The sequence below is a fragment of the Engraulis encrasicolus genome, chromosome 15 (assembly GCF_034702125.1).
Source record: "Engraulis encrasicolus isolate BLACKSEA-1 chromosome 15, IST_EnEncr_1.0, whole genome shotgun sequence".
Classification (NCBI taxonomy): domain Eukaryota; kingdom Metazoa; phylum Chordata; class Actinopteri; order Clupeiformes; family Engraulidae; genus Engraulis; species Engraulis encrasicolus.
This window is the reverse complement of record NC_085871.1, coordinates 11,020,240-11,045,239: the sequence shown is the minus strand read 5'-3', so window position 1 is coordinate 11,045,239 and position 25,000 is coordinate 11,020,240. Positions and strand designations below refer to the sequence as shown.

Sequence of the window (25,000 nt, the reverse complement as noted above, 5' to 3'; positions counted from 1 at the left end):
ATGTAATGGAGCATTTTCAGCAAATAGTGAATAGGCCCGCCGCCGGCGACCCCATCTGCACTAAGAGGCAACACAACGCAATCCAGGCCACTTTCCCATAGCCAGATTAAAGCCTGGCCCCGAGGACCAAGAGAGAACATTTCAGACCCAGATGTACAATCCTAACAGAGAACACTTCAGCAGAAATCTCCACTGACAAAAGCTTTCGGTCCAAAAGCTGGTTTTCATTGTGTTTTCATGTTTGGGAAATTTAGACCTCAATCGAAATCTAGAGAAAATTAGGCTAAGCACTTGTGTGGGAAAATTACCTTTAAAAGCATTAGCCTACTGGTCTTTTTTGAAACAGAAGTAGAGAGATTTGAAAAGCAAAATTATTACAATGTCAGGAATGCCCGTGTTTGTGGCACCCACTTCATTATCATCATCAAGTTATGACCATTAATTTTCTTATTTTGGGGGTGAAAAAAACACCTGGCTAGTTTCTTTACAAGTGTGCGGTATATTGCCAATTTCGCTGCAACAATGCAAGCGCAGCCCGTCACATGTGTGTACAAAGAGTAAAAGTGTCTATAAGGTGTATTATATTGCTTGTGTAACAGTAAAAGGGTCTATACGGTGTATTATATTGCTTGTGTAACAGTAAAAGGGTCTATACGGTGTATAATATTGTTTGTGTAGTAAAAGGGTCTATAAGGTGTATAATATTGTTTGCTTATTATTATTGCGCCCTCTGCAGGTAGAAGAAGGTATGCACCTGTTGATCACGGGTCCCAACGGCTGTGGCAAGAGCTCCCTGTTCCGTATCCTCAGTGGCCTCTGGCCCGTATATGGAGGAAGCCTCTACAAGCCCTCTCCACAGTACATGTTCTACATCCCACAGAGGTGAAGACACGCGCGCACTCACACACACACACACGCGCGCGCACACGCACATGCACATTTGAACTACTTTATTTATGTCCTCATTCGTGTACATACTGTATGGACATAAATGTTACAGATACAATGATGCTGATGAGTCACAATCCAATGCGGATCTCAAAATAAGAGCTGTTTTAAGGAAACAAACAACAACTCCTTCTCCAAATATGACGGCTTGTACAAGCCAAAGTGATGGGAGGAAGAAAGGGACACATAACATGCGAAGAAATGGGAAAGGAAGGGGAGAGGTTGAGTGAGAAGAGAGAGCGAGAAAAAGACAAAGGGAGTGACAGGGAAGGAGAAAGAGAGAGAGAGAGAGAGAGAGAGAGAGAGAGTGCTGACTGGTGACAGAGAGAGAGACATTGCAGTACTGATGGGTGAAAGAGAGGATGAGAGGACAGAGACAGACATGTAAATAGAGAGCGGGATAGTAAGAGTCAAGAGAGGGAGAGAGAGAGAGAGAATGAGGAAAGAGAGAGTAAGATCATAGTGCTGACTTGAGAGAGAGAGGATGAGATGAGAGAGACAGACATGTGAAGAGAGAGCGAGTAAAAGATGAGTGAGTGAGAGAGGGAGAGAGAGAGAGAGAGAAAGAGAGAGAGAGACATGCATGTGCTGACTGGTGTGTTGAGGAAACAGGAGATGAGGCCCCATAGTGAAATATTCAGCACGCCAGGAACTCAATATTTAATGCAGGAAGAGCACAGGGAGACAGTAGGTCGTGTGTGTGTCGTGCGTGTGTGTGTGTGTGTGTGTGTGTGTGTGTGTGTGTGTGTGTGTGTGTGTGTGTGTGTGAGAGAGTGTCAGTCTGAGTGTGTGTGTATCTGTGTGTGTAATTAGATAATCAGGCACTCATTCTATAATTATCTCCAGTGTTTTCGATACGGTAGGTGTGCTTGTTCTATCCATGTCCTTCCCTGCCACCCACACCATTTCACCTTTGCAGACAGAGCAGAACCACCATAAGAACAGACTCTTATTGTTATTTTGGTAGTTATAGAGTTGACAGGACCGAACCACGTCATCAGGGCCGGATTAAGACACAGGCTAGATGTGGCTGCAACCTAGGGGCTCCCTCTTGCCAGGGGCCCCCAATTGGAGAAAAATCTTAGAAAAAAAAAATTATGACACGGTGAAATGTTGAAACATTCATCTGTTGTGTCGAGCACAGTGTTAATACTCCTCTCCACAGTTGGCACACATGGTATCCTTAATTCCTAGCTCATAATTATCTATCCACTGTCTATGCAGTTGTATTGCAAAATTTGCCCTGCAGGGGGGCCAACTGGAACCTGTAGCCTAGGGGCCCCGGGCCTTCTTAATTCGGTCCTGCACGTCCTTCCTGTATGCCATCCATAGCTCTTCACAGCTTCACATGAAGGACAGAGCAGACAGCATAGCAAACTCTCATTCTGATTTGGACAGAGTGAACCCACAACTCATTGAGAGTAGAGCACATTCCCATTGCTAATCTGGCAGCCTTACAGTGCTTACAGTGCTCACTACACTGGACCACACACTAACTGTTACTGAGAAGAGAAGGAATGAGAAGACTGATCTTTGCCCTTTTTACACCCATGAACTACTGCATGTGTGATCCATTATGTTCCCTTCCCAAAACACACACACGCACGCACACACACACACACACACACACACACACACCAGGGGTGGAACTTAAGTTTTTTCCCCACCAGTCACTGTGGCAGGTAGATTTCAAAATCTACCAGTCACTCGCCGTTTTTACCAGTCAACTCATATAATAATGATAGTAGTCTAAATCAGTTAATTGTTATTAGTAATAAAACTATTATTATTGGAATTATTGTTATGATTATATATTTAAATTTTTGCGTTAGGTTGACCATGTCCTCAGCACCAGAAATGAGGACTTCTTACATGGTTGGGGGTCTGGGGGCGTTCCCCCAGAAGTTTTTGAATTTTTAGATAAAATTTCCTGCATTCTAAACAATTCTTGGGTGAAGAATGGAAAATCCCATTGGACAAATTGCTTGGACACTCAGGCTATTCATAGCTCGAGTGGAGGTGAAAGTTTTCACCTGTCAAAGTGACTGGTGGGTTGAAAAATGTACCAGTCACCCCTGAAATGTACCCGTCATTGGCAGGTGGACGGGTGCTTAGTTCCATCCTTGACACACACACACACACACACACACAGTACACAGCATGTGTCTAGCTCAGGGGTGGGGAACCTTTTTCATTCGAGGGGTCACTTCAAATACATCCGAAGGGCTGTACAGGTCCTCCAAGGGCCATACTACAGGTCTGCTTACTTAGTGTTGTTGCCTTCACTTTTATTCTTTACATTATTTTATTCCAATTGTGCACTTCATGACAGTGTTATCAGGGTGTTTACATTTGATTAATTGCTAATTACAAATTGTTATGTTTTTTTGTTGTTGTTGTTTTTTCAATGGAAGATTGTGATTAAAAAAAATCGGAATTGATTTTGTCTTAAAAAAAAATGTGACTTGACATTTTTAGCATATCGCCCACCCCTGTCGTTCATGACCTTTTGACCTTTTGACCTCTGTGCTGTGCAGGCCCTACATGTCGATTGGTTCGCTGCGTGATCAGGTGATCTACCCGGACTCCCTGGAGGACATGAGGGACAGAGGCTTAACGGACAGGGACCTGGAGTCCATCTTGGATATCGTCAACCTCAACCACATCGTCACCAGGGAGGGTGGTAAGGACCTTGAAAACCACAACATCTCTTTTTTCGATAGTTATCTCCCTCCCTCTCTCTCTCTCTCTCTCTCTCTCTCTCTCTCTCTCTCACTCACTCACTCACTCTCTCTCTCTCTCTCTCTCACTCACTCACTCACTCACTCACTCACTCACTCTCACTCACTCTCGCTCTCTCCCTTGCTGTCCCAACTACCAAACAATGTAATAGATTTGAATGTGTATGTGTATAGCTTAACCAATAACTGTATAATTATATACAGTCACTGATCTGGACCCGGTTTCTCGAAACCAACGTCGCTAACCAGTTAAAAACTTTCCAGTTGTCCAATGGGAAATTGCGTTGCAACCAAGTAAGTGGCTAACTAAATTAGCAACGATGTTGTCAAGAAACACACCCCTGAACTGAATGTAGTGGGAAATAATGCTATGTCGCTCCTTTGAGTCCTCTGGCCTCTCGGTCTGTTTTTATTTTGGTCACATTGACACGGAGAAAAATACCCTTTTTTTTAAAGAACCTAGTGGACTTCCATGTGACCCGATGTAACATCAGCACACAACAGTCACACATTCGATTGCTTCTCTCTTAATGGTTCCCTCATGTTTTCTTGCTACTCTTCACACTCATTCATCCACTGTCTCTTTATCCTGCTTTCCATCCGATCTTTGCATTACTCTGACATCTATCTCTCTCTCTCTCTCTCTCTCTGTCTCTCTGTCTCTCTGTCTGTCTCTCTCTCTCTCTCTCTCTCTCTCTCTCCTTTGATCATGTTTGGAGTGTGTTCTAGTGGCTGCTTAATTGGGAGCAGTTTGTCTGCTCCGGCCTACACAGTAGAGTCTTTGTGTGTGGTACACTGGCTCGCTTTAATGAGTTTATGCATGCTGAGAAAAAAAAGTTGCCGCTAAAAGGAGCTCCTCTGTCCCACATGTGCCAATTTTGCAAAACACCAGGCCCTGGCAGTGGGTCAGCTTCTGGCGGAATTAATCCGCGTTTAATCGGACGCAGTTCCATAATGGTGTTCTCGTTCCAAGGGGAGCGTTGATTCCCGTGATTTCAAGGCATATTCTATCGGCTATTGGCTAGTGGTCGGTCTCATTCTGATTTGCCATTGGCTGTGGTTGGTCATGCTATGGTTTGGGGAATGGGTTTAAGATGCATTTAGATCGGATTTTGGTGTGAAACTGAGATTGTGGTTTTAGGGAAAGTTTCCATCAGGGAACAATAGTGTGATTGTTTTGAGCGTATTTATTTACTTGGTCTAGTGTGCAAACTGCTGTGGTGTGTTCCTCATGGCTTAGGTTGTCCTTAATTGTCCCCATTGCCAGACATGGTAGCACTGGTAAAAATGCACCTAGCTGAAATGATACAGTGGTATGAGTGTGTGGGCACATTCTGGAAAATCACTACATCGGTTTATCTCTCGTTGAGCTTTTGAAGCAGCAATTTCATTTCAACATACGGGTGTTAAACCATGGGGAAAGAGAAGCGTTTTAGTGGCTGCAGCAGAAACAATTTCATGTGGATTTCAACAAAAATAGGAATGTGCATAAATATGAGAACCTATACCATTGATATGAAGTAGAGCTCGCCTTTGCCTACACAGTCTCACCCCAAGTAGTCAATATCTGAGTACCTTTGACCAGACTGCAATTTTTGACGTCTTGGGTATTCCTTCCACGTCACATTTTGACTATGTCCTCAAAGGCGCCCCCTTGTGTCAGCATAACGTCATTGAGGTTAGGTTTAGGAATAGGTTTAGGGTTAGGCTACATAGTCAAAATGTGACGTGGAAGGAATACCCAAGACGTCAAAAATTGCAGTCTGGTCCAAGGTAGTCAGAAATTGACTACTTGGGGTGAGACTGCGTTGCCTTTGCTGATCGAATGGCTTGTGGATGCTTGCTGTAGAAGCAGACAAGTCCAAACAGTCTGGTACTACCGAATTACTAATTTATGAATGTTGAAATTACACTGTAACTGTAAGGTCATCTAACCTCCAGTGCAGTGATGTCAGGGTAAGTAACACATATGCACGTGCACACACACACACACACACACACACGCACGCACGCACGCACTCACACACACACACACACACACAGAGAGAGAGAGGTCAATTGATTGCTGGGTGTACCGTAATAGGAAACAGAGGAAATCTAAAGTAATGGAATATTTTATGACGGAGCATTTTGCCCTCAGAAAGGTGTTCAGCAAAGACATAAAGTAGAACTGAAGTCAGGGGATGGACAGGGAATTTGGTAGCGGTTGTATTTCCAACTCATAATAACGTCCAAAAAGTGTTGTCCTAACTTCATGCATTGGATTACCGGTATGTCTTGCTTTATGGGTGTGATAATTCAGAGGTTTTGATATGAACGCCTGTCGGTTGCCATTGGGAGATGCTCCCTTGCACGGGTGAGGCCTAGATGCAATTTAGATGTGTGCAGTGTGCTGTGGAGTGCTGTGTCACAATGACAGTGGGATTTGGAGTTCCCCAGTTAGGCTTTCATAAACACCTCTGTAATTATGAGCATGTTGAACACTTTGACTGGCTCTTGTCCGACCTGTAGTTCCATGCAGCTTCGTGAGCTGTGTATTGAGCGTCAATAAGGGGGTCCGGAGCTACACACACACACACACACACACACACACACACACACACACACACACACACACACACACACACACACACACACACACACACACACAGAGGTCTAATAGGAACCAGGATATTGAACACTGACTGGTACTTTTAATATTTCCCTGTATTTGAGTTCTGATTCTATGTTGCGTGTTTTATGTTCTGTCGTACGTGTTATTTTCACTTGTTCCGTGTTCTACGGTCTGTGTTCTTATCTATGTTCTATGGTGTGTTCAGGTTGGGATGCAGAGCTGGACTGGAAGGATGTTCTGTCGGGCGGAGAGAAGCAGAGGATGGGCATGGCCCGAATGTTCTACCAGAAGTAAGGAACATGCACGCTCGCCCGCACACACTTTTGCATAATAGGAACAATAATGTACAGAAATATAACGGGATTCACTAGCGTGTATTAGAATCAAAACATTTAACATAACAGTACGTTTAAATTTTCACCATTTATATTTTAGAAATAAGAAGAATGTCCGCACACTGCTCCCGTGTTGCTTTTTTATTTTTCTCAAGTTACTTGAGAAAAATAAAAAAGCAACACGGGAGCAGTGTGCGGACATTCTTCTTATTTCTACAATACTTTGGCCTTTTGTCATGCACCTGCGTCTTGGATGTGCGCACCACTAACCTACTGACTCACCATTTATATTTTGCCATTTCGTTGACTTGATGTCATTACACATTTCAGCAATGTCATGTTTTTACAATACCTCCATGACCTCCACCCCACCCCTCAAACTACGCCCATGATGAACGCACGCACCCATCACACAGACATACGCAATAATACACAAAATGAGATGAGTGTCAAACAGAGGAGCGATTAAGCCTCTTGTGAATCCATAATGATTTCCATCTGCTGCTTTCAATGCACTGATGTCTCTTTAATGGCTCTCCTGCTTGAACCCACCCCCCTCTCTCTCTCTTATGACCCCTCAGGCCAAAGTATGCCCTGCTGGACGAGTGCACTAGTGCGGTCAGCATAGACGTGGAGGGCAAGATCTTCCAGGCAGCAAAGGACGCCGGGATATCTCTGCTGTCGATCACACACAGGCCATCTCTGTGGTAAGCTGCTGTGTAGGAGACAAAACACATGGAACCCTATCCTTCCTCTCTTTATTTCTCTATCTGTCTTTCTTATCTCTGTGGCAACCTGCTGTGTAGGAGAAGATAGCGACAAACACACAGAATCCTATCCTTCCTCTCTCTATTTCTCTATCTCTCTGTCTAGATTTCTCTGTGACTTTCTCTTGTTTATCGCTCCCTGTCTCTCTGTCTTTTTCTCATTCCCTCTCTCTTCCGGAGAGTCATTAGAGCTCCATGAAGGAGTTTTTTTTCATTTGTCTTTTATTGTAGGTTTAGTAGCAGTTTTTATGTAATGTACAAGCCCTAAATATGAAATAAGTGCTTCTGTTCAGATCTTGTGTAATCTTGATCACTGTGATAATGTACTGCAAACCATTTATTGTGCTAGAAACCTCACTCAGCCCCCTTTACTTCCTGGTCCTCGCAGGAAGTACCACACGCACCTGCTGCAGTTTGATGGCGAGGGCGGCTGGCGCTTCGAGCAGCTGGACACGGCGACGCGCCTCTCGCTCACCGAGGAGAAGCAGCGGCTGGAGTCGCAGCTGGCCGGGATACCCAAGATGCAACTGCGCCTCAACGAGCTCTGCAAGATCCTGGGAGAGGACTCTGTGCTCAAGACGGCCGACCACAACGAGGAGCAGTGACAACTGCCGGGAGAGAGGGAAGTAGTGGCAGGGTGTGAGAGAACAACAGAGAATGGTAGAAACCGTGCGAGAGGCAGAGATTGAGTGGGTGACCGTATGAGAGACATATGGAAGGAGGAAACAACAGAGAGAGATGCAGAGGCTAGCCTATGTTCAAATGTTCACTAACTCACTACACTGGGCACTACAGTACATGGTGCGAGTTACATTATATTTTGTTCCCCATACACGTACTGCAATGTGTTGTGAGAAAGTGAACATTCCAGCTGTTTGAAAAGAGTTTGAGGCAAAGAAGACGCAAGTGTGTGTGTGTTTTTTGAGAGTCTTAAATTGCCCCCCCTTCAAACGCGAGCAGCTTGCGCTGCTTTATGTTGTATGGGGAGAAAGCGGATGCAAAGTCCGAGGTACTTATCGTAGTTACTAACTGGCTGACTGAGCTGCTGAACTTCTAACCTGTGGAGCAAGCAGACCTGACCTGAGCCAATATGTTTCAAGAAGACGCGCCTAAGAACAAGAATTGGATCTGTTACACGCACACCACACAATCACACAGGACTTCTTACACAAGAGTGCAGGGAGTGTACTGTGCGTATTGGACCTATTGCACACTCAAACAAGCTTGGTTCCTGTTCGGTATGGCCTACATCCTAGCGCTTCATCATTTTTTGTCGATGTCATTCTCGTCATCATTTTTTCCCACTTGTTGACATTACGATAAGAAGGCTGGACCCTGTTTCTCAAAAGCGTTGTTGTGTTAACCACTTAGGGTCTTATTAGGTTGCCAATGAGAAATTGCATTGCAACCAACTGCGTTGCTAAATTAGCAACGATGCTATCGAGAAATGTAGCCCTCACCTGGATGTATGTTTCATATTTGTTTGACTGAATGTGTAGTTCATTTGTCAGCACTTTATTATTTTTTTAGTCTCCATGTTCCACTTTTTAAATGTCCCGTTGTGTCTTTTTTTCATTCTCCAGGTTCATGCTGTAGTGTTTTAAAAGTCAGTGAGTGAGTGTTGTATGTGGTACCTACTTGTGAGACGACATGTGTGCAGTTTTGAACACCGTCACCATGGAAACCTAATGGGCTTGTTTTTACCAGATGAGATGAACAAGGGTTGGTTGGTTGAGTGATTAGATGGAGAATTTTTTTTATTTTTTTTTCAAAGCTTGAGCTTTTTATGTGATGAGTTCACTCCTGGTGGCTACTGTATGTCCGTTTTGAATGAATGAACTAAATCCCCAACATTTTCAATCAGCATCCTCTGCAGAAAGAAATATGCATTGTGTAATTGCAGACCTCCTCGGCTCAACTGGTTGACTCGACTCGGTATAAAACATTTTCCGCATAACAAGTGACGCTTATGGTCAGTGATAGCAGGGGTTTAATCATTTTAAAGTAAGTAACATGTAAAAGTAAATGAGAACATTCATATGTGTGACAATGAAACAAAACTCAGGGTCCACATTACACATCTATTTAAATGCAAATTTACCATGGAAATATAATTAAAAAAGGAAAAAAAATCATAGCTCATATTCACCCTCATGTTCCCTTTGTTTTGTTTGTGAATTGCTGTGTATGATACTCTAAACACCAAATATTTTTGGTCCATTAAATTTGACATTCACAAGAACACATTAATTAACCGATTTATGGCATTATAGTAACTTTAAACCTGTGGTTCTCAATTTTTTTTATGCAAAGTCTCTTTTGTCTGTGCAGGACCTCCTTGTGCCCTCTAGTTTGGGAACACTGCTGTAGATACAGTACGTAGTGTATATGTTGGCTCTGGTCTGGGTCAATCTCACATCTGCAGAGGTCAGCCATCTTGTTGTGTGAAAGAGGACACTATGTCCCTGAGCCAGCAACTGCTAAGGTAGTGCATTGATGCGCAGACACGAGTACACACACACGCGCGCACACAAAAAGACACACAGTTATACGGTCACACACACACACAGATGCTCAAATACACACAAAACATGCGATTGCGCATGCATAGATATGCCAAAGTGAATAAACGACCCCCCCCCACACACACACACACACACACAGATTTGTGCAGGGTCATGTGAAGCAAGCTTATTAAACAAACACAATAGTGGAGGGTCACTTGAGGTCCCTGATCCACATTAGGCCTCAGGCAGGTAGCCTCCATTGCCTCATCACCACTATATTCCCTGACCACTAGCAAGAAGCCTCTGTGTGTGTGTGCATGTGCGTGCGTGTGTGTGTGTGTGAGAGAAAGAGAGAGAGAGAGAGAGAGAGCTTGTGCATCTGTGTGTGTTTGTTTACTTGAAACTAATCCTCTCTCACATGGCACAACCAAGAGCAATGCATCATGTTAGATCGGAGTCGTCGTGTTGTTCTGAGACCCTCAGCAGGGCTGGGGTCATGGGGTCATCGACTTGTGTTAGCTTTCAGATGTTTCGCTTTTATTTTTCACTTTTTCTTCTTCCGGATGAATGCTGGATGGCTTTTTTAATTACACTTGTGCTGTCCTTTTCATGAATTTGTTGCTGGAATGTGTGCGTTGATGAGATTCTGTGGTTATGTTCTTGTTTTTATTTCTTAGCTTTTTTTTAGAGTGTTTCTATGATGGTTTCTGTTCTGCAATGTGTGTGGGGCTGTGTGATTTATTACACTGTTCCACTTGTGATTTTTTTTACACCTCACCTGGCATGTGCGTTAGAGATGACCCATAGGTCGCTGATCCGGAAAAAAACCCACCAGCACGCTGACTATTTCGCAGCTTTACTTTATTCACATCCCTTTACTTTTAGAGTAAATTCATTCGCAACTTAACCAGGTCTAAGACCGAAACGTTGTGAATAAAAGTTACTGCGAAATGGTTAGTGTGTGGGATTTATAGTTTTCTTTTGCCTTGTGTTCCAGAATGTATGTATGGGATTCTACATTCTATGCTTCATGTCTGACATTCTGTTCCATGGCATGACCATTCTACGGTGGCCCGGTGGTGCAATCAATTTATAAATTATACAACACAAATTAACAAGTACCATTCACTAAAACCACTGGACATCTATGTTTTGAGACTGTGAGCATCCATGTCTGTTCTTTTTTGTTGTTGTTTTTTTTGTTTGTTTGTTTTTGTTTTTTGCCTCCTCATCACTAGTCTTATACATTTTCACCACTTCACTTGTGTTTTTTTTTCCATTATTATTATTTCCAATGAAATGTTTCATCTGTCCCTTTAAACAAAAATAGTTCTTAAAGATACTGGATTAACAGTTGTGTGTGTCAGTTGTGCTGCCACGGTGAGACTGTGAATATATAGAGGAGTCAAAGTGTAGGCTCAGGCTGAATTCTGAATGCTCTCTAGTTAACTGCATAGTGTGCTACAAAGGCAACAAAACAGTGTATTTTACACACTATGCAGTGAATAAGTGAATGATTTCGTATACAGCCACAAATACTGTCATTGTGCATGTCTGCTGGAAAATTGCTTTTGTATGGCATTCTTTCAGGAAAACAAGTTTTTAAAAAGTCATGGACGTTTATTTTAGTATTTTAGAACTGAAAGCTTTTTGCTGGCAAATGAAACCACAGTTTGGATGCCACAACAAAATGTAAAGAGCATTTTAGTTATTTTGTGTTACTGTTAATATGTCTAAAACTAAAACCAATCTGATGTCAATGGGTACGAATGCTATGATGTGGCCTGGTGGTCCATTTTTGCCTCTAACATGGAGTTTTTGTTTGTTTGTTTGTTTGTTTTTTTTTGTTTGTTTTTTTGCTGTACCTCTTCATGATCAAACAGAATTGTAAAAGATTTCTGTGTCAACCCAAGAATCAACCAACCACTCTTTTAACGCCAATCTCCTGTTAATGGTGTTGGTATGATATTGTAAATAGGCTAGTTTTATATACAGTGCGTAACTGACAGAGAGATGTTACAATGCAATAGCTTCTATTTTGTCATGGGATATTCATGAGGAGATGAGGGGATATGTGCTGTGAGTTTAAAGCAAGGCAGCACCAATTCTGAAAAGAAAAAAACTAATTTTACACCTCCCATTGATTCAAACAATAACGTTTTATCTTTCTGGTGATGTTACTTCTAGATTCAAGCTAGCAATTATCATTGAATCCTATGGTACAAGGCAGCTTGGTGCTAGGTGGTACTATACGATTCCATTATATGCTAGCTTGGAGGTAGAATGAGAACTGAACTAAAGGGAAGGTGTAACATGAGCTTTATTTCCAGAAATGGTGTTGCGTGGCTGTAATGCCTGTCTGCTAATGTGCTGTGATGGAGCGTGAGCATGTGTTGTGTGGAGAAGCCCTTTCTGACTGAAGAGGAGGAGTGCTGTAGTACACATTCCTCCTGCGACCTGTCGCTAAAGAGACGCCTTTGTTTTGATTCCGTTACCATGGGAGACCATAAGACTCTACTTACTACCATAACAAGTGATCCCTCTCAGTGGAGCCGGACAACATATGTGTGCAAAGAACAAAAAGAGAGAGAGAGAGCTTTGTCGTCTGGTCATTGAACCGATTCGTGAATTTTTCATGCAGGCAGGTTACACCAACCTAGGTGCCTGTCTGTGAGGCCAGTGGTGGAGGTGGTGGTGGCCTGTCTCCACCTGACATAGCTAGGTCCCTGCTGTGCTTGCATGTCACAGTTTCTCATTCTCCTCATCACTGGCGTTTTTAAACTGGTACTAACATGTCTGAAGTATTCCTGACTGAGTGAATGGATGGATGGCTTGAACAAATCTCTTTGGTATACAGTAAGTGCAGACACTGTAAATAAAAGTAACCACTACGCCTGTGTGCTTGTCAGTTATTCAATGTCTTACATTTGTCAGACTCTCATACTTACATCTCACTATAGGTTTAGGCCTATAGACTCTATATCCAGCCTACGTCATTATGTAGGCCTTGGTTGCATAATAAATTGAGGTATTACAGTGTAAAGGATCAAGGAAGGAATCTAGACCTGAAAATAATGTACTGTACATATGACTGGAATTAAGTGACTAGAGGAGAAATGGAAAAAGTCAGTTTTACACATTAAGTTTTTACCAAAAAAATAAATAAATCCAATTTATTATTTGTTTTGAAGTTGCAGCCCTCCCTGAGTCCACCGTGTACTCCAAACATGACAAAGGAAACATAATTACAATGACAGTGAAACAAAGACACGGGGGGTCTGTTATCACACACACCCACACATGTCCTGTCCATAACTGGCAGAGACCCTGGGTCTTTCTCAAAACCTAGGCCAGTGTCCCCCCAAGTGTATCAGCCTAATTAGTCACGCCCAGTGATTGGATACCCTTTATTAGTCACACCCAGTGATTGGATATTCTGTAGAGTTCACCAAAAAGTATCCAATCACTGGGCGTGACACTGTCCTATGTTTTGAGAAAGACGCCCTGTCTACATGTCTTGATGGTGCACCTGCTACTCTGAACAATCAGTAAATATCGCCACCTGTTGGTCATAAAAGGTAACGAGCCAAAAGTATCAAATTTAAGAACAGTTCACAATAACAATGGACTATGAAACACCACAATTTCAATGCTTATCGCTTGTGTCAGATCATACTTCGCAAAACCTAAAAACGCAATCTGAAGTTTTGAGAGTATTTACAGCAGTAAATCATTTTCTCCCTAAATATCAGTCAGGATGAAAGAACACTTGTATGCTAGTATGAATATGATTGAAATGAGACTGGTAGACCTTACACCAATACATATTGTAAGGTATAGGCCCAGTGACGTGCAGTGAAGGGTATGGTAGGGTAGGCAGTAAATATAGAATATATATCTATTTATATATATATATATATTAACGGTGGGTTCGGTCCTCCCCCAGAAAAAAAATTATTTCTTAGATGCAATTTCCTGCATTTTAACCAAATCTGGAGAGTAACTATCAGCTAAAAACTTTTACAAAAGACTAAAAACTTTGAACAAATAGTCCCCTTTCATGCAGATCTGAAATGTAACGTGTGTGTGTGTGTGTGTGTGTGTGTGTGTGTGTGTGTGTGAGAGAGAGAGGGGGGCCTTATGCCACAAGGTATGGTTTGAATAGGCAAATAGGCCTATTCACATAAACATGCTGATATGGTCTTTAATGTGCAACAAATTAGTAGGCCTATGTTTCTCTAAATACTGTAAATATAAAGTAGGCTATAAGATGCCATCAGTGCTTAACCACCACAGCTCTAATAACTAAATAAGTAAATAGGCTACACTATTTAGACATTTGGACATTGTCAGTAGACCTAAATCTGAAACAATAAGTGAAAACATAATTTCAATTTCTTGAAAAGGCCAGCTACACTTATTTGTTTTGCCAAATTGCCAAATTAGCTCCAGGACCCATACTTTGTACACCTTTAAGGACCTGTAGGCCTACATTTTACAATAATAATTTAGAAAGCTACAACATTTTGGGGGGAAAGCTTTTAAGTTTTGGCTTTTAGCAGTTGATTTTGTTGCTCTTCTGTTTATTCTGTTGCAAATGCCAGGGCGTTTCACATGGATGGAGGGTGGCACAGTGTAGCCTACTTTTGAAGATAAAATGTCTAGTTCACCAACTGTGAATCACACCATAGCATGTGAGGGGGAAACGATTTACATTTAGCAATAAAACAACCTAGGTAACAGCTCCTGCCTCACTGCCGGCGTTTTGTGCTGATAATCAAACACTCACAGACAAGAAGGAAAGTAGGCAAGGGGGCGGGTTGCTTTGCAAACATGACCCGTGCATTCAGGACAGTATCGAGTAAACCAACGAAACCGCTTCTGAGACTCATTCTTGTGCGTGATAGTATTCTCAAACACTTCAGCTACGGTTGTGCAAGGTGTTTCAAATAAAGTCAATTTGTGAGTGCGGAAGCACTCCGAGAAACCATCCCCAGTCAATCGTCCTGTTCCACGTTGATCTCGACTCGCACACCGCGCACTTCAAAAGAACGCAGCTGCACTTGCTAACAGGCTCCACACAACTCACGCATTGCGTAGTCATCATCATAATAAATTAGGGAAATGGAGTCATGTCGTACGCTCAAAAAACAATCTCGCGTCCATAATAACACACACACGGTTCTATTCATGTCCACCACCGCACAACCAATCTTCAATGTCAACACCCTGACAAACGGTGACAACAAAAGGCACCACGAAAAAACTTGAGCATGTTCATGTTAAAAGGCTACCCGCAGCATAATAATTAGATGAATCTTACCTTAAAGCAGAATAACAAGTAGGCTGTGTTTTTCATGCAAGCTAGTTCCATTAAAAGCCCGGGGTGGTTGACATGATGAAGACATTTTGTCCCAGTGCAAACTACTTGAAGCTGCTACCCATCTGATGTTGAATATTTCCACAATGCAGCGATTGCAAACGGCTCAGCTGTCTGTCACTTGAACCGTCTTTCTTGCTACTTCTCGGCATTTTTTAAAATAATAAAGACAAAAAGCCAAAGACTGCCATGTTTTCTTTCCGATACGGCTAGAGATTTGAACAAGCCTTGCCTTGCTAGTTGTTGCTATCATAGCTGCCTGTAGGGCAGAAATTGGCTACTACCTGAATTGTAACAATTTTTCATTTTGGGCGCTGTGATTGGCTCACATACTCCCGCCCACAGAGTAAAGGCTCTGCTTTTAGTCCCATTGACAAGCTATGTGACAACTTAATACGCATGCGCAAACTTTTACATTGACAGCATTGAAGGCAGGGTAGGCAGAGGAAAAGCGAGCCTTACCGGGCTGCCTGGCTGGCATTCGAAAGCTCTGCTTTCAGCCTGTCTCTGCTACCAGCCGGGACTGCGCGTTGCCACGGCAACCTGCCCAAGCCTGAGCGCTTTGCTTCGTGCAATTACTTAGGTTTTTGATCGTTGTCCTGTGTATACTGTACTTTAAACAGCTCATAATTTATGCTGAATCAATGTTATTGTTGTGTAGGCCTATGTGAACTCTGAAGAATATTTTTTTAAACACGTGTTAGTTTTTATTTTTAAGACATTTATCCCAGGGTAGGCACTGCCTACCCTGCCTACCCTGACCGCACGTCTCTGTATAGGCCTAGTCCTGGTAACCTCGCAGACTGGTAATCTGGCAAACGGGGCTTCTCCCAGTGGGCCAACAGTCTTCAAGGGCCAATACAGTTCTCTTTTGTTTGTTTGTTTGATGTTTTATGTTTATTTTCTTAGAGACTGTCCCATCGTTTAGAAGGGGACTGCGCAAAAATATCCATCCCTGGAAAGGTGAGACTGTGGCTATGTCTCAAATCACGCACCTGTGTCAGTGCACAGTGCACAGTGCACACAGTGCACTGAGGTCTTTAGTGCATACTGTCGTGGAAAAGTTTGAGCACTATGCACTGTGCCCTCGCTGGAAGTGATGGCTGAGCATGGCATTAGTTCGTCAAAATATGAGTTGGCTACTGTTTACAATGCACAGCGTCTGATGCTTGTATTTCCATGTCCCTCACCCCAAAGGACACCAATCACACATACAATACTTTGGTTGGCATGAAAAGGTTGGTGTCCCATCAACATTACTTACAGAATTAGGAGACTGTTGACCAAACTCTTCTACTGAACTGAATGCCACATTTCCTCCGTGTCATTGTCAACATGCCCACCGTTTAGTGCGTGCAGTGTCCATCATTCAAGCACTGCATTTTCCCGCCATTGTTAGGGGATCATCCTGACACTTTCAGTGCACTGGCTCAACTGAAACTTTCAGCGTGATCGCCCTAGGCACTGAAAAACAGTGCCCGAAGTGCAAAAGTCCGTGATTGGAGACAAAGCCTGTGTTTTTGAAATTTCATTGCTTAACATTGGACAAGGATTTGGCGGTTTTAAAAGGGAAAACATTTCTATGACTCATCCACAAAGAAATGGTCAAAGTGAGCTGGGTTATTTTTCTGTAGGGAGGGATGTTGTCACTATGTCAGTCTGAGATACAGTGAGTCATGGGCTGAAGGAGGGTCTTAAAGATGAGCTGCAATGTCTCTCTCTCTCTCTCTCTCTCTCTCTCTCTCTCTCTCTCTCTCTCTCTCTCTCTCTCTCTCTCTCTCTCTCTCTCTCTCTCTCTCTCTCTCCCGCCAGTGTTTGTGTGTGTGTGTGTGTGTGTGTGTGTGTGTGTGTGTGTGTGTGTGTGTGTGTGTGTGTGTGTGTGTGTGTGTGTGTGTGTGTGAGAGAGAGAGAGAGAGAGAGCACTAAAACCTCTGCAGATGATCCAGAATGCGGCGGCACGGTTGATATTCAATCAACCCAAAAGGACCCATGTTACTCCTCTATTTATTGAGTTGCACTGGTTACCGATCGCCGCCCGGATCAAGCACAAGGCATTGACCCTTGCCTACAAAACCATCACAGGAACGGCCCCAGCTTATCTGAAGGACCTACTAACGCCTTATGTTACTGGAAGAGAACTGCGCTCATCCAGCACAAGCCGTCTGGCTCTGCCATCCAGTCGCTCTAGGTACTCCCAGTCAAGATTGTTCTCCGTTGTGGTACCCAAGTGGTGGAACGGTCTCCCAGAGGCAGCAAGACTAAGCACATCTCTTGCAGCCTTCAAGGAACAACTAAAGACCTTCCTCTTTCGAGAGTATCTACTAGACTAATGCTTGAGCTGGCCTTGCCCCAGGGCAGACTCCTGACATGATATTTAGTTTAGTTTAGTTTGTGTGTGTGTGTGTACTCGTTATTTACTCTATGTATATCAGAGGCGATTCCTCTTTGAGTACAAGGGAGGCGCCGCCTCCTGTCCAAAATCACGGAGAATAGTATGTAAACTAATGCTTTACACAACTTAATAACATTGCTATTTCAGACCCAGCTCCATAGAAAATGCATGTGCTCAACTTAGAGATGAAACCAATCTGTTATAAGATCCCGAGGCTCGCACGAGTTTTTTTCCGCTCATGACAACGCAAGCGAGTCGAGTCTCAATGGACTTCAATGGCATGTGGGATTGTACGATTTTTCAATGGCAAAATGCTAAACGGTCATTGGCTATTGCCGTGAATTTTTTTTGATTTTGAGACTGAGCCTCACTGGGAGTGAATGGAGAAGAGAGAGGAGGGGGGAGGGACCGGAGACTGGAGCTCCGACTTGTGATTGGGTGAACCCCGTGTCAGTAGGCTACAGTAGTTGATTTCATTTCGAAATGCGGATATGTTATTCATTTGACTGAGAAGTTTCGTCGTGGTAACCAGTGGGGAAGCTATTCATTGCGGTGTACTCCAGTTTTGTGTACATATTCTTGTAAACCTAGTGACACTAGTGTTGCGAATAAAGTCTTAATAGTGGCATGTCCTTATCCTTTTTAATCTCCCAATTCAAAAGTTGAAGTTGCCTACTTTTCGTTAGGGCTAGCTTGCAAGAAAGATGGAGAGCTATGCAAAATGCCAAGCATTGTGGATTAAATTCTGGCGAATTCCAGTCGTCCTTATGAGGAGAAAATGAATATCAAGGAGCAGAGCAGAGCACTGCCTAATATTGACTTGGTGAAAAAGGTAGGGAAGAACAACCGTTTCTTTTGAGCTTTCGTGGTGTCTTATCAACTGGTTAACTGCCAAGTCCCGTGAGTGGCGAGTCCTTGTTTCCTACTGTGTTGGCAATGTCTGGTAAATAATTAAAGATTTTGCGACCTCTAGTGGTAAGTTAAGCCGTGCACCCAGTAATGAACAAAGACAACGAAGGCAAACTAAATCACATCATTATGTGGCGGAGGTAGGCCTAATGATAATAATAATAATAATAATAAAAACATTTCTTTAGGCTACAAGGGGGATAATGATTAATGATTAACACATTTGTTTCAACAAGAGTCCTTTAGTGTGTGAGGCCATATGTGGCTCAGGACCAATGTAAGATGTGTGTCAAACCCCCCCCTTTATTTTTGCGTTCTGGACATATTGTAATTGAGCAGCCTCCCCTGTTTGACAGACTACCAGCCGCCTGTATATATATATAAAAAATAAAATAAACTAACCCCTCTTTGCAACTGCACTTGTTTTTCTGTATATCTCCTGTGCACTTTGTATTTGCTTGTGATGTTGGCTTGATTATATCCTCTTTTGAAAGTCGCTTTGGTTATAAAGCGTCTGCCAAATGCAATGTAATGTAATGTAATGTAATGTAAGAGAGAGAGAGAGAGAGAGTGTGCTCGCTCACATACTGTACAAGCATGCTGTGTGTTTTGTTGGTGCAGTTCTTAATCATACAAAACCTTTCTATACTGCACACCTGCGTAGCAAGATGCACTGCAAGCAGAATTCCAGCGGGAGCAAAATCCCAGTAGATACATTATGCACATTATCACTCTCCATCCAAATGCATCTACATTAAGGTGGACCAAAAAAGAAAGAAACAAAGAAGAATGCTGAGAGCAAGCACAAAGAGCAGGGGCCTCCCACAAAGTTTGCTTATGCACAAAAAAAGCTATGTAAGTACCTTTTCTCGCAAATGTTCAGATGTGCTAAGACTTACTTAAAAGGAAAAAGTGCAGTGTACTACATTTCCAATGAAAGAGGTTCGTACCACAATCAGCATCATGAAAGCCTATTAATGAGTAGAGACTGATACATTTGAAATTTTAGGTACATGTGTATTCTTTCAGATTTTCACATATGAAAAGATTCAGCGTGAAATCAATGGACGTCTAAAAGTACATGAGGCACCAGAACACCTGTATGCTCCCCAAGGAGCTACAGGGCCAATTGTTGCGTACTTTCTCCCCGCCTTGAGATGGCAATCCATCATTTGACCCAGTTTTGCTGCTGCTCCAATTTTCCTATATAGGCGAGCTATTTTCGACATTTCAGCTTTTATTTATTTGTTTTGATGTTTTTTTTAAAGGAATACTTTATTTGCAAAACATCAGGTCTGTTATCAGGTCCTGAAGTCCTGGAATTAACCGGAAATGTAGTAATGCACTTATTGCTGATTTATTATACCATGGGGTCTCACAGAAAACAAGCTTACTTGTGAACTGTAATTACTAACAGTAGACCTAGTAGCTGTGGTAGAGGTAGCCTACTTTATTTGTTATTATACAATGTAATTTAGAAAACAACCCACAGATGCCCACAGCAGTAGAGGTAATTTAAACAATATAGCTTAATGTACATTAATATTTAAAATAGGGCTGTATCGAATCCGGATTGTTAAGGTTCTGCCAAATACCAAATCCAATGCTTAAGATTTGGCCCAATCCGAAACAGAATAGTCTACCAAATCCTGTTCAATCAACAAAGCCTAATCCGAAGCTGAATCTTGGATTTGGTACATCCCTAATTAAAAAATAGATGAGAAATATAAAAAACACAATAAAAATATTTTAAAATGCAGTACAGTAACCCCCACCCCCCAACACACACACACACACACACACACACACACATACACACACACACACACACACACACATACACACACACACACAGACCAATTTCACAATATTCTATTGCACAGTCCAGGAAAGCAGGGGTCACGGTGATCAACCTCAGTGGTCACACTATTGGACAGACACCGTTGTTTGCAAAAGGCCTGTGTAGGGTTGGCCCAATTAACTTCATATCATAAGATGCTTTGTGAAAGAATAATTCAAAATGGCCACAAGATGGCGCGCACTCACAGACATTCTTCCCAGCAGTGCAAAAGGCCCCATCTAGAACCTAGCGCCCTCATTAATCAGATGGATAATTTGGGGGCCTTTCAATCCTCTTGTTTTCAACAAGCCAGCTTTCCATGTTTGTGTAATGCCATTCTACCATGGAAAACACCTGACATTTAGCATGTAGGACTGGGTTATGCCCAATAGGCCTATACATCTATAAATTATTCAGAATTCCATACCCCCCTTAAGAGTATAGTTCCTGAAGGGGGAAACGAGGCTTTGATGAAATGTAAATAATAGTCAAGGGCGCTGACTATCACAACTGAAAAAAACACACTTGGACCTGGGAATCTTTACAGATAGATGTCGAGCATGGCACTGTCACACCATCACCTCAGTGGCTGAGCGAGAAGGCGGGGCGTGGTGACGTAGACCCTTGTTGGGAAACACGCAGGAGGCGAAAGCGAACGCGGCGCTCGCTCTCCAGCAAACCCACGACGGCTCAGCGGCAGTGGTACGGAAATAATGTTACCGACGGTGTAGCCGGTTTTGCTGCAGGCCAAAACAACACCGTGCAATTAGAAATAAAAACGGAAAAAGAGGTTGGCAAGGCTGTGCGTAATTTCTATAATGGCAACATTTCCAAATCGTCGCTGTTGTCTGTGTTCACGCGCCAAGGAGCACCGTCGCCGCCAGTAAAGCTAAGCCGATCAAGAAAAAGGAAAATCAAGCTATTTATATCCACTGCTCTGCTTGACTTCGTTTACCGTCGTGGACGGTCGAGACCATGTCGGGCGGCCAGGACGAAAGTTCGGTGCGTGTGGCGTTGAGGTAGGTTGCACATCTTCCCTCTTTTCCAGCACAATGATGCTCCCTTTTTGGGAACGCCTCTTTGGATGTACCTGTTCAGGCGCACACAATAGTAGCCTTGCCTTTGGGAAAATATGATATGGCAACAAAGGCTTAACCAGTCGAACATGTCTCTATGCAAAATTGTAATTTTTCAGTATACCCAGTGGTTACGGTAGAGCACTTGAATGCGCAGGTGCCTTCTCACGAGGATCTAATGGCCATTCTGTCTGTCATCGGTTGTTTTGAGGCCTAATAAATCCGCGCGATTCGAAGCGTGACTAACGAGCACTTTGACACATGCTGTCGGGGTTTGCTTGTGTTAAACTGTGAACTGTTGTCTTTTGTCTCGGTCTGTCATCGGGCTCTTTCTGTCTGTAGCCTGCAGTTCACGACAGTGCATGAAGTAGACGGCTACACATCCCTATGAGGAACCTATTTTTTTATTATTATTATTATTATTTACACAGTCAAAGAACTGCTGTTACACCATATGTTCTTAATATGTCCCCCATGTTTGTGAATTAGCCTATCCTACACTAAACGGTTAAGAAGTGAATACGGTGGCGCAGTTGGTAACGTAGGCCTACACTTAAAGAAAATATCCATTAAAATATTGTGACAGCAGTAAAGGTAGGCTATGGTGCATGGAATATGTTCTGCAGACAAGGTAAGTTATTCAGCAGATGATGTCGTGTAATAGGAGCGTAGGCCTATTGAACAGGTGCATAATAACGACTCTGGGTTGTCCACACCAGGATATCTGCCTCTGGTACTTGGCCAACAGTGGCTCTGAAGCCAGTGTTGTATCCGTCTATGTCGCAGTAGGCTACACTAAACAACAGCAACTTGACACAAAAAACGGTGTGTGTGTGTGCGTGTGCGTGTGCGTGTGCGCGCATGTGCGTGCAAGCTGATATAGGCTACAGTAGTCTGATAAGGAGAACACTCTTCTCAGGTGACACAGTATCTCTTTCTCTCTCTCTCTCTCTCTCTCTCTCTCTCTCTCTCTCTCTCTCTCTCTCTCTCTCTCTCTCTCTCTCTCTCTCTGCTCCACCTATGCCTTGTGTTCGCCTCTGCAGGACTTTGTCCCATAGCGTAGCATTGTTTACTAAGTGGCTGGACTTGGCCCCTGCTTATACCCATGCCTGCTGAAATGAACTGAAACAAGACTGTGAGAATAGTGTGTGTTTGCAGCATGGTTGGTTAGATTAGAAACAGTTAAGCTAAGCAGATCATTAGAAAGACACACACACACACACACACACACACACACACACACACACACACACACACACACACACACACACACACACACACACACACACACACACACACACACACACACACTTAACTATGCCAACCTGTTATGACTGTTCAAATCAAAGTCAAAATTGCACATTTAATGTGCATGCCTGCGCACACAGTCATCAATTCACAAACAACTTGCACAGACACTAATGAAACTACTAATTCAAAGACAAACAGATAACACACATTGATTATTTGAAAAAGACCCCAGGAAGAATAGCTAATGCTAAAAGCAAAAGCTAATGGGGATCTAATGAAAACAAACACACACACACACACACGCACAGACACTCATGGTGTGAATAGGTATCAGGGTCAGATTCCTGTGCTTATGTTAGCCTTGTCTTGTCAGAGTCCTTCCTATCTTGGACGCCTTTAGGAAAGAATGCCTATCCAACACACACACACACACACACACACACACACACACACACACACACACCTTTTGGGAGTACTGCTATCAGCTGGCCTGCACTGTGATGAAATACATGTGCGCGCGCACACACACACACACACACACACACACACACACACACACACACACACACACACACACACACACACAAACACTAATGTTTTGGGGGGAATGTTTCTTTATCACCTGCTGTAACATTGCTATCAGCAGGCCTGTGTTTCTGTGAAACACACACACACACACACACACACACACACTTGTAAGTGTGTGTATGCAGGTCTGTCTGTGTTCCTGTGCATGACATCATCCTGAGTCCTTGGTCTGCTTTGTCTCAAGGACATTGTCACACTTTGTCCTTTAGCCTCCCCATCTCATCCTGTGTGAGCGGACGGACACACACACTACGGGTGGTACGGTTCACAAATGTCACGGTTCGGTCCATATCACGGTTTCAAGGTCACGGTTTTCGGTTTTGTACGGTTCTGTTTTTTTTTGTTTGTTTTTTTTTTTAAATAAAATGTATTATATAAAAATTTGAATGAAAATGTAAGCTTATCATGGGTATGTTGAATTTGACTTCATTTAACCCAACTGAAAGAGGAAAGATATCAATGATTTTAACATGCTTCCATTTATTTCACAAAAAGGGAGAACTAAGTCTTAACTTTTAAGTTGACAAATATTCAAATATTACATGCTATAACACATTTGACGTGTAAAAATGAAACAGCTACACTCCTGTAGGTAATAGGACCATTAGTTCAGTGTAGTATGACTATTTTGGTTAATGACACACTGAGAACGAATTGGACTTTTATTTTGATACCGCTTTCTGCGAGTTTTGCGCTTATAAATCAGTTGCTTCCTATCATGAAACTGCCGGCCGTGAGAAGCATAGAAGTAAAATCAGAAGTCAAATTCAATTTTAAGTGAACAAGTGATAGGGTTATGTTATGTTAAAATGTGAATGTTAAGGTAACAAATAATTTTAAAAGATCGTTTTTTTAGAAGTGTATACACAAGAATGTTTCACAAAACTCCTGTGAAGCTGAGCCTTTTAAAACAGTCAAATTTTATTTTTGTTATAGTGTTAAACATCAATGTTAACTAGGCAACAGCACAAAGTCCCCTTGCGTCCATCAGAGTTTAACTAGCTACATATAATTAGGCCTACAGTTGATTGCAGTTAAGGACAGCACAGTGAATCTGATGGATAGGCTATGTTCAATAATCTCGCATTTTGCCGTCCGGAATCCCCATTCAATGCCACGTGGATATAGCCTACACTAGGCTACTGTAACGTAGCCTAAGTCATAGTCTACTTTGTTCTGCTAATCTGTCATTGTTTGTAAATTCATGTTCATTTAATTTAAAATGGTCAGCATAAAGGCTGGGAACAGTCACTTGCGCTAACGTGGAGAGAGAGGGGGGAGAGGCTGACGCTGCCGACCGACCTGCACTTGCTTGTATGGCTACTGTAGCCTAGTCAGCTGGCGCATGCTGTTACATTATGTCTTTCAGTTGGCTGATAGAAATCAGTCTTTCCACACTCAATATCCTACGTAGTCTTTGTGTTTTATGCTTGTAAAAGTAGTAGGATTTTAATAGCGTCGTCCGCCGGTGGTCACTCTATTTTTTTTTTTAAACCGTGGGCACCGTGCGGTTGCCCACTACCCCGTTCCGTGACATGCAAACCGTACGGTCTCGGTTTGCAACGCAAACCGTACCATGCCTAATACACACACACACACACACACACACACACACACACACACACACACACACACACACACACACACACACA

The 25,000-nt window shown here is 42.8% G+C and overlaps 2 protein-coding genes across 2 annotated transcripts in view; both read left to right on the top strand.

Annotated features, from left to right (window-relative positions):
* LOC134463769 (ATP-binding cassette sub-family D member 2-like) overlaps positions 1 to 8,433 on the top strand; it is a 21,645-nt gene extending 13,212 nt beyond the window's left edge. The window contains exons 6-10 of the mRNA XM_063217032.1: positions 737 to 882; positions 3,486 to 3,631; positions 6,509 to 6,593; positions 7,220 to 7,345; positions 7,794 to 8,433. Of these exons, the coding sequence (XP_063073102.1) occupies positions 737 to 882; positions 3,486 to 3,631; positions 6,509 to 6,593; positions 7,220 to 7,345; positions 7,794 to 8,010 (720 nt within the window). The 3' untranslated portion in view covers positions 8,011 to 8,433. The remainder of the gene's footprint in view (positions 1 to 736; positions 883 to 3,485; positions 3,632 to 6,508; positions 6,594 to 7,219; positions 7,346 to 7,793) is intronic.
* Positions 8,434 to 21,054: 12,621 nt separating this feature from the next.
* The window catches only part of LOC134464821 (kinesin-like protein KIF21A), a 50,416-nt gene continuing 46,470 nt past the window's right edge, over positions 21,055 to 25,000 (top strand). Inside the window, exon 1 of the mRNA XM_063218155.1 lies at positions 21,055 to 21,452. Coding sequence (XP_063074225.1) covers positions 21,409 to 21,452 — 44 coding nt within the window. The 5' untranslated portion in view covers positions 21,055 to 21,408. The remainder of the gene's footprint in view (positions 21,453 to 25,000) is intronic.